At 48.2% G+C, this 15028-nt stretch overlaps 1 protein-coding gene across 1 annotated transcript in view; it reads right to left on the bottom strand.

The window, feature by feature from the left end:
* Positions 1-285: 285 nt before the first annotated feature.
* The window catches only part of CAB39 (calcium binding protein 39), a 49167-nt gene continuing 34424 nt past the window's right edge, over positions 286-15028 (bottom strand). Inside the window, exon 9 of the mRNA XM_085863077.1 lies at positions 286-3139. Coding sequence (XP_085719203.1) covers positions 2960-3139 — 180 coding nt within the window. The 3' untranslated portion in view covers positions 286-2959. The remainder of the gene's footprint in view (positions 3140-15028) is intronic.

Below are 15028 nucleotides of genomic sequence, written 5' to 3'. Positions count from 1 at the left end.
AACATTTGTACATGCAGTGTTTTAAAATAACACTTTTTCTTGCGACAAAACATCATGATCTTCCAGTCTGAAAATTTCAAATAAAATAATTCCAACCCATCACTTTTGACAGGCTTTTATACAAGTATGTATGTATACATTAGAGATAGATAATATCGCCACGACAGTTCCTCCGCTCATCATTCCCGGAAATCTGATTTTCATGCGAGATGAGAAATAGAGAAAGGCCGAAGCATCGGGTAGTGAGGGAGGAATCGGAAGCAAAGTCAACGTTGCAGACAGAGCAGCATTTGGAACCAGCAGTTTTCCCATTTTATTTCCTATCATTTATACAACGATAGGGATGTGCAGATGACATGCATGGTCGATAGAATTACAGGCCGTACTAGCCAAAAACGGTTAAGGGGGGGGGGGGGAGAGGAGGTCAAGTGTTCACCGGCTCGAGCCTGTTCGTGACAGCAAACCGAGCACAATTCAATGTAGAAAACGGCCACCACTCCACTTACCATCTCATAATGAAACCTACAGGCACGCAATCACCTTTAAACAGTTCCCCCTTGCCCAGGTGTTCTGAACAAGTCCTTTTTGAAAATGTAACACAATGTAGCATTAACATCCCAATTTATTTGTTGAGGATAAGCAGACTGTTTTTCTTCATCGTGGGGAGGAGGTGGGAGAGGGCACTGGTGAAGCCCCTCACGAGGTTACTATCTGGGTGTTCAAAAGTACGTTAGTAATACAACAATCATCGGGGGCGAGGGGTCGGGGAATGTTCTCGGAAAACAGGACGAGACCGATACTCAGAAGATTACTTAAACAAGTAAATTAGAAACTTCATGATTAAATGTTTAATATAGGCAAGTTTCAGTTTAAACGAGCGACAAACACGTCAAACTTGCAGGAGAAGAAGCACAGGCTTCATGCAAGCCAAGTTTTCTCCCGACTTGGTGACTTCCCGCAATCGTAATCAAATCCATTTATATGAACGAGAGGTTATCGACGAGGTCTCGATTCCGATCCATTCGTCCACATACAATCGCAACACTCCTCCGATTGAAAAAAATAAAAACAAAAACAACAACAATTGGGCAAACCTGCTGCAAGAAGGGGTGGTGTGGGTGCCGGGGGGGGGGGTAAATCAGATAAAAATCGAATCCTTTTGATTGCCTGATGAACATTAGAGAAAAGAAAAAGTTTGCCTTGAATCCATTATTGAACCCAAACAGGGACAAGCACAAACAAAAATATTTAACAAACTCATCAAAAAAACAACCCCCCCCCCACCCACAAACCAAAAACAACCCATCAAGGATGTATCTGGATTCTAAACGTTAGAGTAACAAAGCAAATAATAATTCTATTTGGCTATTAGTCAATCCAATGAAGTTTGTTGCTCAAAGATGCTACCTGAAAAGGGAAGCAATTGTGGCATTTCACTAAAACATCATGAGCACTGTAGGGTTACCAACAATCCAGCTATCCGGTCTCGTTTTACAACCCAACCCGGAAATCGACTAAACGACCAACCTGGATTTTTAAAAAACCAAAAAAAAAAAAAAAAACTCCGACCCCCTCCCTCTATCTAAATTGCTTTTGCACATCTGGGTATTCACGCTACCTCTCGATTCCAACCCTTCATTCCCCTCCCCAACATGAAAACATTCCGATCCAAGAGCATGTCCTTAAAGCATATCCCATTTTGCAATAAATACTGTATATCTTGATGCAGGATGACCTGTGAGTAAACCCTCTCCTCCTTTGTCTCTGCTCCCCCCCCCCTCCCGAACCACAAGTTCTACACCTTTCCATTCTTTCACAACACCTGCTCCGATTTCATTTATAACATGTTTATCCTGCACCGTCATGTAGAGAGAAGCAATGTGGCTGGAAATTCGGCAGAACGTTCAGAAAACTGCCCAACAGCTAACAACAATCTAACAGCCATGAGAGAAAGTCAACCCTCTGAATATCCTGCACTATATGGGCTCTCACTCAATCTCCTTAATTCTCATCTCTGATAAATCCGTGTGTGTGTGTGTGTGTGCGGGAGTACGCGCGCGCGCGCACACACACACACACACACACACACACACACACACACACACACACACACACACACACACACACACACACACACACACACACACACACACACACACACACACACACACACACACACACACACACACACACACGAAAGCACTCCGGTAATGCCAGGAAAAAAATGAAAAGAAGGAAATGCGAGTACAGGTCTCGAAGGAGAACATGGACAATAGCACACATGGCATCTCTTGTTGTAAGGTCAATTCGGATCCTTCCTTTCCCATATCCTCACTTCCCAACTTTCGCCTACGCATGGAACTCCCATGCTCTCTGTCGGTGTTCAAATCGGATCATTTTGGTTTAATTATGCATTCCCCCCCCTCCCACCCCCTGCTACCCTTTCCGGAAATCTCCTGTTTAACTCTAACCGACAACTCGGCACCAGACGTCATTGCTTCTCACATCGTCCATCCCATGCCATTTGATAGGAATCATGATGCGTCTGGTGCGTGCCATCCAAGGTGCACGATGTCCCATATTATAATCCAATGAGAGTGGGAATTACCCAACCAAAAAAAATAATAATAATAATGAAAGGGGGTATTTCTGGCCAGCACGATTTCCCATAAACAAAAGGCGCTGCTTATCTTGCTGCAGTACAATCGGCTGATGAAAGTGGTTCGAGTGGAAGCTTTAAAGACTTGAGTTGAAATACATCAGCCGCACACCCTGGGAGGTGCTTGGGGAGTCCTGTCAAAGCTTTAAAGGTTCTACCTTCCCACTTAAACGAACGGTAGGATAACGGATAGCGGATGGTGACGACAGGTGCGGTACAATTCTGGTGCAGAAGAGGAGGCAGGGTGGTAATAAGGCAGTGGGAGGTGAAGACGATGCAAGGAGATGAGAAAGCTTGAGCTCAGGCACCAGGTCGCTTGAGCTCCCGGATTTGCTTGATGAGGTAAGTTTTCTCTTCGGAAAACTGCTCATCGTCTGTGCGGTCGGCTTGGAAGCGCGACAAGAAGTCCACCAACTTGGTCTGATTCTTCAGCAAGATATCCAGAATAGGCTGTGGTTTGCTTGGATTCGCGACAAACACCTGCAGAGAACACACACGGTCGGTCAAAAACTCAATGAAAAAGGATCACAATGAACAAGGAATGAGGAAATTAGACGCAGGAAAAGGCCATTCGGGCCATCATGCCTGTACAACACGAACACCGAATTAAATAAATCCGTCAAGCTCATGACTTATTATCACTAGTGGGCCCATTGGACCAAATTTTCATTGGTCTTCACAGCCTTGTTGCAGACCCACCTGCTGTACCGCTTGAGCATTAGTTTGCCTTTCACCAAGCCCAGATGTGCTTGGGCCAGCGTGGAGATTATATGTTCGTTATTATTGTCATGTGATGCCACTATTCTTATTATTGTTGTAAATATTATTCGGATTAATTAATATGTGCTTTGTCACAATGCTATCATTTCAGAATGCATATCATCAGAGCTGCGTCAGGTTTCAGAAGAATTGGTTGTTATACAAGGAACGAATAGGGAGCCAAAGTGTCGGAGGGGTCCCTCTGATCCAGAATTTGAAAAATCGAAGCCCGAGCGATTGTGCGGGCTACTGTCTTGTATTCATGTGTCGTGTTTCAGAACAATCAGCCAGGTGATAAGGGAGGAGTATCAAGAATAGCAAAAAAGTTAGCGGACAACTTTACAGATGGACATCTGGACACATTTTATAAGTTCATCTCTTCAAGAATTGAGATGACCTAAAAATGGACAAATATACAAATTATTGTGTATTTATTTTGTTGTTGGAGGCTTTTATTATTAATTTTTTATTCGGGGGGGGGGGGTGGATAGCAATACCTTCTCACAGATATCACACTCAGCACAGATGTACACGATCAATAAACAAATGTGAATTTAAAATAAATCGTTTCTCTGCAAGAGCCGTTCAAAACATCGAATGGTGCTCACGTAGGATGGCAAAAATGTTGTGCTAGTCACAACTGAACAATGCTGTTTGACAACAAATTCTCACAATGCCAAAGCTTATGACAAGTTGACATTCTCAGTACTGTACTTCAGAAGTAGTCAGTCACAAGCAAAGCGTCGCGTCAAAAGACAAGCAAGAAAGATGCCGTGCACAGCACGATACTTGCAAAATCCAAATAAACATTAGTTGCCATTTGGTAATTATCAAGTGTTTTACATGACGAAATGCTGTGCAAAACGAATTTGATAGATACATTTTCGAATTGTGGCCTAACAGGTGTTTCACATGTTTTGGATGGCATTGACCTTTGACTCATTTTGACCAGATTGTATACACATATACCACGCATACATACAAATAATTGTGTAAGTTTCAATCTGATATGTTGAAAAATTATTGAGGTATGGTAATAATAAATTCACAAAAGGTCTCATTCGATTATAATGGGGTGAAATTGATGTCACGGAAACCATTGACCTGTCAAAACGGCTAAATCAAACGTTCTGATTTTGGTGAACCAACCTTGTGACCCAATGTGCAAATCCTTGACTTTTGACCCTCTCCCTCCCTTTATTCCAAAGGACCCTCCCCCCCCACCCCACACTCATTCTGAAAGTCCTCTCTCCTCCCCACCCTCCTTATTCCGAAGGGCCTTCCCCCCCGAAGGTCCTCTCTCCTCCCCCCCCGAAGGTCCTCTCTCCTCCCCCCCTCATTATTCCAAAGGGCCTCCTACCCCTCCCCCACACATCCCCTCCTCCCTCTTTATTCCGAAGTAATCTGTTCTCCATGTAAAACTTATTGTTCCACAATCACCGATCTATTTTTTGAATTTGTCCATCAATCCTCCACTTTCGGCTTCTTGACCGTTTTCTTGGCTTCTTGGGCAGTTTCGCTCGTGCAAGTGTTACCGGTTGCAACTGTTCCATTTTAGATTGTGTTCATTCCTGTGCTCAAGAGGCCTATTTAGCTTTGTTTCCAGTACTTACTTTTGTTGCATATTCAGGTTAATCAGCATGTCTCGCATGCTCAACGAGTTTTGGCCTCAGATCTCAATCCTCATTTTTGGTTGGTTTCCTCTTTCACCCTTCACCCCTCCCCTCAAACTGTACATTCAAACAATGTAAACACCCTTTGTGCTCATCGATGCACTCAAACTTGATTTCCTTGAATGTTTGCATATCCAATTTCCTTTCTTTCAATCTCAGATTCCTGCTGACTCTCCTTGCTTTAAAACTCCTTCCACTATTCCAGAAAAGATAATGACATGAACAAGCTAGAACAGCACTTGGTAGAGTGCATACTTCCACCAGGCTGAACAGTTTATGTTTTGTATCCCACCAATAGGCCGGATCTGCATCCGGACCTGAACCAAAATCGAACCGGCACGTTCTCGTTCCCTAAAAAAAAAACTCATCCACTTAGTTTTGTCAAAACTTGTCCACAACCTTTTCAAATATCGTGCTATATTGTTGCGAATTTGGAAGCTTACTGCACACAACAGCCAGGTCCTATAGATCAGCTATATCGGTAAGTATGTGTTTCTAATTAGGGTACGGTCCTGTGTTTAATGAGTGATTAATTGACATGTGGTGAGTTATTTTATAGTTAGGATTTTTACATTTTAAACTTCAACAACAACGCCCATCTTCACTTCTTCACCATCGGCCTTTCCCACACGCATGCGTGTCAAGCACAGCCGTGGGCGGAGTCCAATGTGCCAGGCGGAGTTTCTTTGGACGTTGGCGTCTTGGATTTTGCTCCAAATACGGGCATGGGACCCCTCTCAGCCAATCAAAGGGGTGCGAGCACGTCTGCCGCCTCTCGGCCAATGGGGAGCCAACGCAACATATTGCTGCTCGACTTCCTGGTCGAGGGGTGGAGATATGAGCACCCCCCCCCCGACCAATCTCAGACGGCCGGGAGATCGCCCGACACGCCTGTCCAATGAGGGGAATGACATGAGACGGATCCCTCCCACCTGTCAAGAAAAAGGGATAATTGTGTGGGGGCGACCCGATGAGAGTCTTCCCGCCGTGAATCACCTGCCTGCGAGCCGGAGGAGAATAGCTTGCCTTCCTGCCAAGCTGACTTGTTTTGCCTGCCTCGTCACCTTTTTTGCCAGTGGAGCGTGCCAGCGCCTGACGCTACCCTCCGTACCTGGTGCTTGTAGCGGCATCATGTTACGGGTTCGAGTCCCGCCGGGCCAGATCGTCGAGAACCGCACGAAGCAGAAAGGTCCAAGCCAGCTTCTTACCTCCAGCTCACCTTCCCTCTGAGCTGGGGGTATTAATAAAGGCCGCGGCCACCATTTCTTTTTGGGGGGTGTGTGTCTGTGTGGGGGCCCGTCTTTTAAGTTGAAACGTTTAAGTGCCGTGTGTGTAAATTGCATTCCTTTTATTCGGTTAACTCTGCCTTCTTGCGTGCTCCCCTGCCCCATTATAAATAAATATCCTTTTGTTAAATGTTCCAGCTCGTTTCTGTGTTTCTTTAATTGGCTTGGCACGGTGTGTATTTAGAAATAGCGAGGCCGTTTGCGCTGTAAAATTGTTCATTTGGACCGACAGGCCTTGGTAACCTCCGCTCGGGTTACACACGGTTCGGGCACGGTAACGACTCGTTCCGCTCGAGGTCCGTCGAGGGTGTGAATACCCCGGTAGCTTTGCACGTGTGGGCAATTAGGTATATTAAAGTTTGGCAATTAACCCTACCCCACGTGGTCGAATTATTGGCGATTCATGGTCCAGTAAGGGACCCGTGCCTTTCGGACTTATCCGAGAGTCACAATCTCAATTCGGTTGTGTTCGGTGGAGCCGACTCTACTGCTCCCTCTAGCGGTCGTGTTCGCCACCGATACCCAGCCCCATAACAATATATCGTTTTTGGCCCCATCTCTCAATGGTGAAGAATCACTTTGAAAAAATTTTAAATTCTCGTGTCAGGATCTCCAACCGAATCCATCCATAACTTTTTGAGACATCGTGCAATACTGCATTATCGGTTTTAGCCCCATCACTCAATGCTGAAGAATCACTTAAAAAATTATTGGATCCAGATCTTCACCAAAATTATATAAATTCTTCCTTGTCACACACACAACCTGTCCACCAAGTTTTGAGAAATCATGCTGTACTGTCGATCGTTTTTGGCACTGTCTGTCAATGGCGAAGAATCACTTAACATTTGAGTATCCGGAACCAGTTCCGGATCTTCAACAAAATCTAATAATTTTGTCCTTCTCACACACCGAACCTGTCCACCAAATCCATCAACGACTATTTGACATATATGTTCACAGACAGGGGTGAAAACGTAACCTCTGCCTACCTTCGGTGGCAGAGGTAACTAGAACGGCACTTAGTAGAGCACATACTACCGCTACGCTGAACAGTTTACGTTTTCTATCCCACTGATGGGCCGTATCGAGATCTGGACCTGAAACAAAATCGAATAGGCTTGTTTTTGTCACCTACCCAACTCATCCACCAAGTTTTATCAGAAACCATCCCTAACTTTTTGAACTATTGTGCTATATATAGTTTTTGGTCCCATCTCTCAATTGTGAAAAACTCACTTTAACCCTTTGAACCCGAGCAGCCATTTTACCAGCATGGTATCTCGTCTATATTCTATATCAGTGTTTCTCAACCAGGGTTCCCGGAACCTAGGGTTCCGCAAGAGGTCGCTAGGGGTTCCGCGAGAAACAGTAATAAATAGGCTAATGTATTTTTGAGTAGTTTTTGTTTGATTTAATATTCGTAATTTTACTACACACGTACGGCATACTGTTGGAAACTCCTTGGTTATTAATATGGAATAGGCAAAGCCTAGAAGTGAACGTAGAAGTCTTCTTACATTCACTTCTTAAATATATTAAACAAAACAGTCTTTTTGCGATGAAAAAATAAATATTACCTCAACATTACCTTCACAACAACAACTACACCGCCGAGAACAGGATCTAATCTGCAAAAATAAATATTACCTCAACATTATCTTCACAATGACAACTACACCGCCAAGAACAGGATCTCATCTGAAAAAATAAATACTAGAAGAGAACATAGTATTCTTCTTACATTACCTATAACTTGTTCACAACTGTATATGCAATTTCCGGTTACTTCAGCCTGGATTCGGGATCAGCGATCAAATAATGTAAATCACGATTAAAAATTATTTATTGATGATGGGGGAGATATCTTTATTAAAATCAGTGGAGGAAATATACACCATGTCTGATATTATTTGGATCTTTCATGTCTCCGACGATGCCTTTATCTCCCGGCATGCATCATTCCCCATGACAAAAACAAAAAATGGAAGCAAAAGGGTCATAGGCAACGACACGGATTCACAATTGCCAGGGTATTGCGTTGCTGTTGTTGTTTCCTATTCTCTCATGTGCACGCGTTAAGTATGAAGCTCACTGCGTTCGCTATTAAAATCAGTGGAGGAAATATACACCATGTCTGATATTTGGGTCTTTCATGTCTCCAACGATGCCTTTATCTCCCGGCATGCATTATTCTCCATGACAAAAACAGGAAACAAAAAAAAAGCAGAAGCAAAAGGGTCATAGCCAACGACACGGATTCCAAATTGCCAGGGTATTGTGTTGTTGTTGTTTCCTATTCTCTCATGTGCACGTGTTAAGTAATATTTACAAGATAGAAATAAAACCCAATCGTGTTTATACACCGGACAGCGTTTAAAAAAAAAAAACCGGAAGCAAAAGGGTCATAGCCAATGACACGGATTCCAAATTGCCAGGGTATTGTGTTGGTGTTTCCTATTCTCCCATGTGCATGTGTTAAGTAATATTTACAAGATAGAAATAAAACCCAATAGTGTTTATACACCGCACAGCGTTAAAAATAAAAAAAATTAAAAATCGGAAGCAAAAGGGTCATAGCCAACGACACGGATTCCAAATTGCCAGGTTATTGTGTTGTTGTTGTTTCCTATTCTCTCATGTGCACGCGTTAAGTATGAAGCTCACTGCGTTCGCTATAATAGAGGCTTCAACCTCTTATATTAGTTACAATTATAACAACCATAGGGAATGTATTTAACGATGTCTATATGGCACCAATGTGAAACCGCCCTCACTGGTTAGTGGACGTCCTGTACGCGGCGGATTCGTGTATCATCAAGTGACTGACAAGTACGGGACGCATGCACGGTGTCCATCCATCTTCTCTGTGCTTCCGAGCGCGAAGTCAGTCTGTCTCTGTCTCTGTCTCTCTCGGTTAGTTCTTCTGTTTACCTTTATTGCTTCAGCTTTTTTTGTTTAAGTTTTGTTTATCAAGTTACATGAGGTGTTATTTTTTTTTATTTAAAAAAGATTTTTTTTGTGTGTGAATTAAAACCTCGGTGTGAGGTCTCATCAACGAGCAGCATGTTTTTTTTTCATTGCCAATAAATTTGACAAAAAGGGGGTCATTTTTTCCTTAAACCAGGTATCCGAAAAAAAATATATTATATTGTTGTGGTTACCAAATTCGCAAACCACCATTCAGGTCCCTTAGGTGAGATATCTCCGTAAGTATATGTGTAGTTAGGCCCAAACCCGTTGTCTAGTGGGAATACATGTCATTCATGCGTGCTGCGACTCTTCAGGATAGCCGTTTTTCTTTTACTATCTTTATTTTGGACCAACCGCCATGATCACCACCGCCAACCGCGTCTCAACAGTCATCACAACATCAACCACCCACCGCGGCGCCGCTTCACCACAACAGCCACGACCTTTCCCGTCACACCTCGCAACCGTCGCATCGCCACCGTTCTTGCGCCGCTTGTGGGTGCCGGTGTTGGACTCGTGCAGGGCGCGCGCCGAACAGCGTGTACAAAACCACGGATTTTCCGCTCCAAAAACGGATCAAAAACGACACACGCCCACTTTTGTTCCGTCCAATCGGTGAGCGAGGGGCGATTTGGCCCCGCCTCCAGGGCGTTGGAGGGCGGTCGCTATATGCAAATTCATGGATCAAAATGCATTCACGCCCACTTTTTCTCGGGCCAATGGGGAGCGAGGTGAAAGGTCGAAGGCAGGGGGTCAAAGGCGAAGCCACGGGGCTTATATAAGCGGCTGCGTTCGTCAGAAAAGGGTTGGTCGTCGTCGTCGTCGTCGTCGTGTGCGTTGGAGTCGGAGCGAAGAGGACGGAGCTGTGGAGAGGCGGCGAAGGCAGACGAGGGGGTGCTCGCGTCGTGCCGGGAGCTGCACACCAGGGAGGCCGACGGCGCGACCTGGTCGAGGTGGAGACGCTCGTCGCGGGACCCGAGACAGAGTAAAAATCCTCCTTTCCCCGAGCATCAGCAACCCCCTCCTGTTTCCCCCGCGCTGAGATAGTGCGACCAAGGGGGCCCCCTTCCCACCCCCTACCAGACACTGTCCGCGAGGCCCGCGGAGTTGGGGCACCATCGCCGCTTCGCGCCTCATCATCAGACGGGTAGGCCCGACCCGGTCTCGGCCTCAGGCCCGCCTCATCCTGGAGGGTGGTTCTCTTTTCTTTTGCTTTGGGAATGTGTGTTGTCGGCGCCGTCTGTGAAGTAAAATTGTATAAGTGTTGCCGTGTGCTCGCGTAATCGGTATTAGATCTGCATTGTCGCATTTGCTTTTTGTCTTCTTTTCTATGTGCTTTTGGTGGAATTGTATATGTGTGCTTTCCGTTCATCGCGAATAAATGTGCTTTATGTTGAACTGTTTCCCGCTTCGCTTCGTCATTTCTCTCATTGAATCCTCATCTTGCTTCACGTAAAGGGTTGGTAGTGGGCTGAATACGCCCGATAATTAATCGAACCGTCGAGGCCGACGATAACACCGCTCGGTTATCCCGATAGTACGGAACGGGTCGCTTAAGTGGCCCGTGTCCGAAGTCGACCTGCGGCGAGGTGCGATCGCCCGGTCTACCCTCCGTGTGGGTACTTAGGTAGGTCGAATTTGGCGAGCAACCCTATCCCACGCGGGGGCCGATTGGCTCGATCGCGGTGAGACCGAAAGGTCCACCCGTGACTGGTTCCCGGCGTTAGTCCGAGAGGGTCACGACTGGATTGTCCGTCCGGTGGGCGACGTGCCGCGATTCGAGTTACGTGGCCGTCCGCACGCCGGCGGGCGCGAATCCGCAACACTGGTGTCAGGAGTGGGATACAAACTCATCACCCTCCTCGCAGCACTGGTAACGGAGAACGGGAAAACGGGCTCTCCTGTCTCCAATTAAATTCACGGGAATCGGTCCAGGGGTGAGAGAAGCGACCCCCGATTCCCTCCAAATTACGAGCGATTCAAATTAACCCTTTAAGAGAAGCAAGATGGCGTCTCAAGGCGAGCGGGAGCCGGGGGTATTAGAAATGGATGTAGAATGTGTAGAATCCATGGTCCAGGATGGAATCCCCGTGCAGGAAATGTTGATTGTGCAGGAACACGGACTCGCCCAACTGAACCCAGAGCCCGAAATGGGTGCGGCAGCGGTCGCGGTGTATGACACCTCCCCTCCCCCTCTCCACCAAAACCCGCCGACCCTTGCCGAAACAGCTCACACAAGCGCACCCGACATGGCCCAGCTATGCGCCATGCTGGCGGCAATGACAGCAAAGATGGATACAAATACAAATGAAATGAAAAACGAAATGAAAGGCATGAACGAAAAGATGGATACAAATACAAATGAAATGAAAAACGAAATGAAAGGCATGAACGAAAAGATGGATACAAATACAAATGAAGTGAAAACGACGATGGATGCGAATACACAGCAAATGAAAAAAGAAATGAAAGAGCTACGGGGTGAGACGCAGAACATGGGCCGATGCCTGCAGGCGGGCATGAAGGCCGTGACCAGGGAGCTGAGAATGGCGACTCCACGTGTGGGAGCAAACGAGCTGGAAGGGAGTGCAACGGCTGATAGGCCCGCGGTGGAGGCGGGTAAAAAAATAATTCGGGGGGCGTGTTGGGCGAGGGTCGTGACAGAAGAATCGACGGTGACCAAAAGGGAAAAATTAAATGGGGAGACCAAAACGTGTGAGACGAGACACGAGGTGACGACAACAGAAACTTATAAATGTATAGAGACACGGGAGACAGAAAAAATAGAGGAGAGACTGCACGATGAAGACGGGGTAAGTGACGCGCACACACACACGGAGGTAGTGGAGGATAATGGGGGTGAGCTGGTGGACTGGGTGGAGACCCGGTGCGAGCAGCTGGATAGCCTCCTCCAGGAACGAGGGGAGGGAGTATCCCCCCTTGAGGCGAGTCACGACCAGGTGAGTTCGGTCGTGCTTTGCGAGGTTGAGAGGAGGAGTGCTGTGGACAGATGCACGGAGAGCTTGGGGGGTATAGAGGCCCTGGAGACCCTTGTGGGGACACGAATCCCCAGTGTGGTTGTCCCTGTGTGTGTGGTGCAAGGTGTGAGTGCATCCCCGTGTGTGGAAGCGACCCCGTGTGTGAGTGGTGTGGTGGCGAGTGTGCCGGAGTGTGTGCTTCCCAGCACGCCGTGTGTGGATGAGGCACCGCGGGTGAGTGCCCCCGCGTGTGTGAGTGAGGCACGGTGTGTGGTTGAGGCACCATGTGTGGAAGAGGCCGTGTGTGTGGATGAAACGGCCAGTATGAGTGAAGCACCGCGGGTGAGTGCCCCCGCGTGTGTGAGTGAGGCACGGAGTGTGGATGAGGCACCGCGGGTGAGTGCCCCCGCGTGTGTGGGTGAGGCACCGTGTGTGAGTGAGGCCGTGTGTGTGGATGAAACGGCCAGTGTGAGTGAAGCACCGCGGGTGAGTTCCCCCGCGTGTGTGAGTGAGGCACCACGAGTGAGTGAAAGGCCGCGAGTGCGTGGAGCCACGTGTGCGAGAGAGGTAGCATGCGTGAGTGAACGGCCGTGTGCAAGGTCGCTGTGTGCAAGGGAGACCGTGTGTGTGAGAGAGCGGTATGTGAGGGAGATGTCGGTTGGCATGCGGGAGCACGCAGCCGCGTCTCCCGGTGTGAATGTAATGGAATGGAGTGTGAGCGTCGTAACACGCAGGTGTGCGTGTGTTGAATGGCGACGACAACGGCGACAGAAGAAAGAAAGTCGAGTAGCGGCTGTAGTTGTTTCGAGGACCGTGCCGGGTTCACCCAGCAGTGAGCACGAGGTCCGTGCTGTACAACGCACGAGACCACCACGTGCTCGCTTGCGAGAGTGAAGTCCCGGTCCCGAAACGCACGCGGTGGATTTGCCGATCCCGCGGACGGACAAAGTTTCGGCAGGATTTCGGATTTGGACCGGACGGGTTCTCCACGCGATCGTGTGTGTTAAGCTCCAACGGGCAAAGCACATGTGTTCGCGTGGGGAACCCCTCGAGACGTGGGGCTTGTGTTTTTTTTATGCGCACGGTGACGCCATGGCTGCACGTGGGGTTGGAATCCGGCAGGAGGGGTATCCCTGCCGGATGGCACCGTCCAAGGAGGGACGAGGAACACGTGCAGCTGCATGACGTCACGGGCAGGTGCAAAGTGCGCGAGTTGCCGCGCATGAAAAAAAAAACAAAACAGCAAGCCTCACTTTCGGGTGCACAGGATTCCTGGGAAAGGGGTGGAAGACCCCCTTACCTGGGCACAGGATGGAAACTAGTTAGGGGGAAGGGTTAGCTTAGTTAGACCGACTTCATGGGGCAGGGGTAAGTCCTCATGGAGTCCGTGGAATGGATTAGTTAGAGGGATTTAGTGAGCTTTAGGTTGGGAAATAAAATGGGATTATTTTGAGAACAGTGACAGACTTGTGGATGTGTAGAGTTGACGTAGTTTAGCGACGTAGTGTTAAAAGGAACGTGCTATAGTTTAAGGGACGACGTGGGAGCACGAGTTAGTTAGGGGAGGTAGTTAGAAGGATGGCAGAGTTCAGCGGTGTGTGTGTTGAAGAGTTGTGGGTTGTGAGGTGAGTACGTGTACATGTTGAGTGAGTGAGGCCAGCGGGTCTGTGTGTATGGAGCGAATGGGGAATGCATGGTGCGATGAGTGATTGGGGGGAGGAGTGACTCCCGCCCAAGGGACCCCGGGGTCAGTGTAGACTAAGTTAGGGGGTTAGTCAAATTGAAAAATGGAGGTTGTTTTGTTGTTGGTGGGAGTGTAGGCTCGAAACCCGTTTGGAGGGGTGCAGGAGCCCTGTTGACGGTCTGGGAGCGTGGCTGCGAAAAGTGAGTATCGCTGAGTGGGTACCCCGGGCACCAGGCTAGTCGGCCGTGGTAGGCCAAGGGCCCATGGGGGGCCGGGATAGCGTAGTGGGCACGGGTGCGCCTGTTTGGTGCGGGGGCCCGGGGCGCCATTAGCCGCGTGGGCAGTGTTGTGGGCACGGGTGACCCTCGGAAAGGGGCCTGGGAGGCCAGCCTGCCACATGTGCGTTTCAGGGGAGGTGCCATGGGGGGCACTCCCCGGTGTTAGGGAGCTGGTAGGCTCGGAGGCAGTGTAGTGCCCGGGGGTGCCATAGCGGGAGATTCGGCAGAGGGTCGTGCCTGCCAAAGGGAGCCACGTGTCCCAGCCATGAGACCGTGTGAGGGCACGGAGAGAAAATTGGGGGGCGAGGCCCGAAATTGTAAGGACACCAACACAGGCGACGGGAATCTGGGTTTATAGAACCAATAGTTTAAGCGAGAGGCGCTTGTTGAAAGCCCCGGGGTAGTTTAACAGTTAAATGGTTAGGGTAGATTAGGAGATGTACCCCTCCGCACCATCCATCCCCTCGCTGTCGTTGTGGGCCGCTGGACCCACTTTGGTTATAGATCGCCGAACTCTGGGGAGGCCATTCTGAGGCTTGAGTTGGGCCTCGACACAGGACGCTAGCTCTCCCTTGTTCCCCTCCGGGAAGGGAACGTAGGGGTTGGGAGTAGGCTAGGTGACAGGATAGGTTAGCCGAACAAGGACGATAAAGGGGGTTAGGGGACGATTTATAGGGGGAAGTAAAAAAAAAAAAAAAAAAAAAAAAAAGTTGGGGCTAAATTGGGGTTTGACAAATT

This window comes from Eptatretus burgeri, chromosome 17 (assembly GCF_056783735.1).
Source record: "Eptatretus burgeri isolate ZD-2024b chromosome 17, Ebu_testis_v1, whole genome shotgun sequence".
In the NCBI taxonomy this organism is placed as follows: Eukaryota; Metazoa; Chordata; class Myxini; order Myxiniformes; family Myxinidae; genus Eptatretus; species Eptatretus burgeri.
This window is presented reverse-complemented; position numbering and strand designations above follow the sequence as displayed.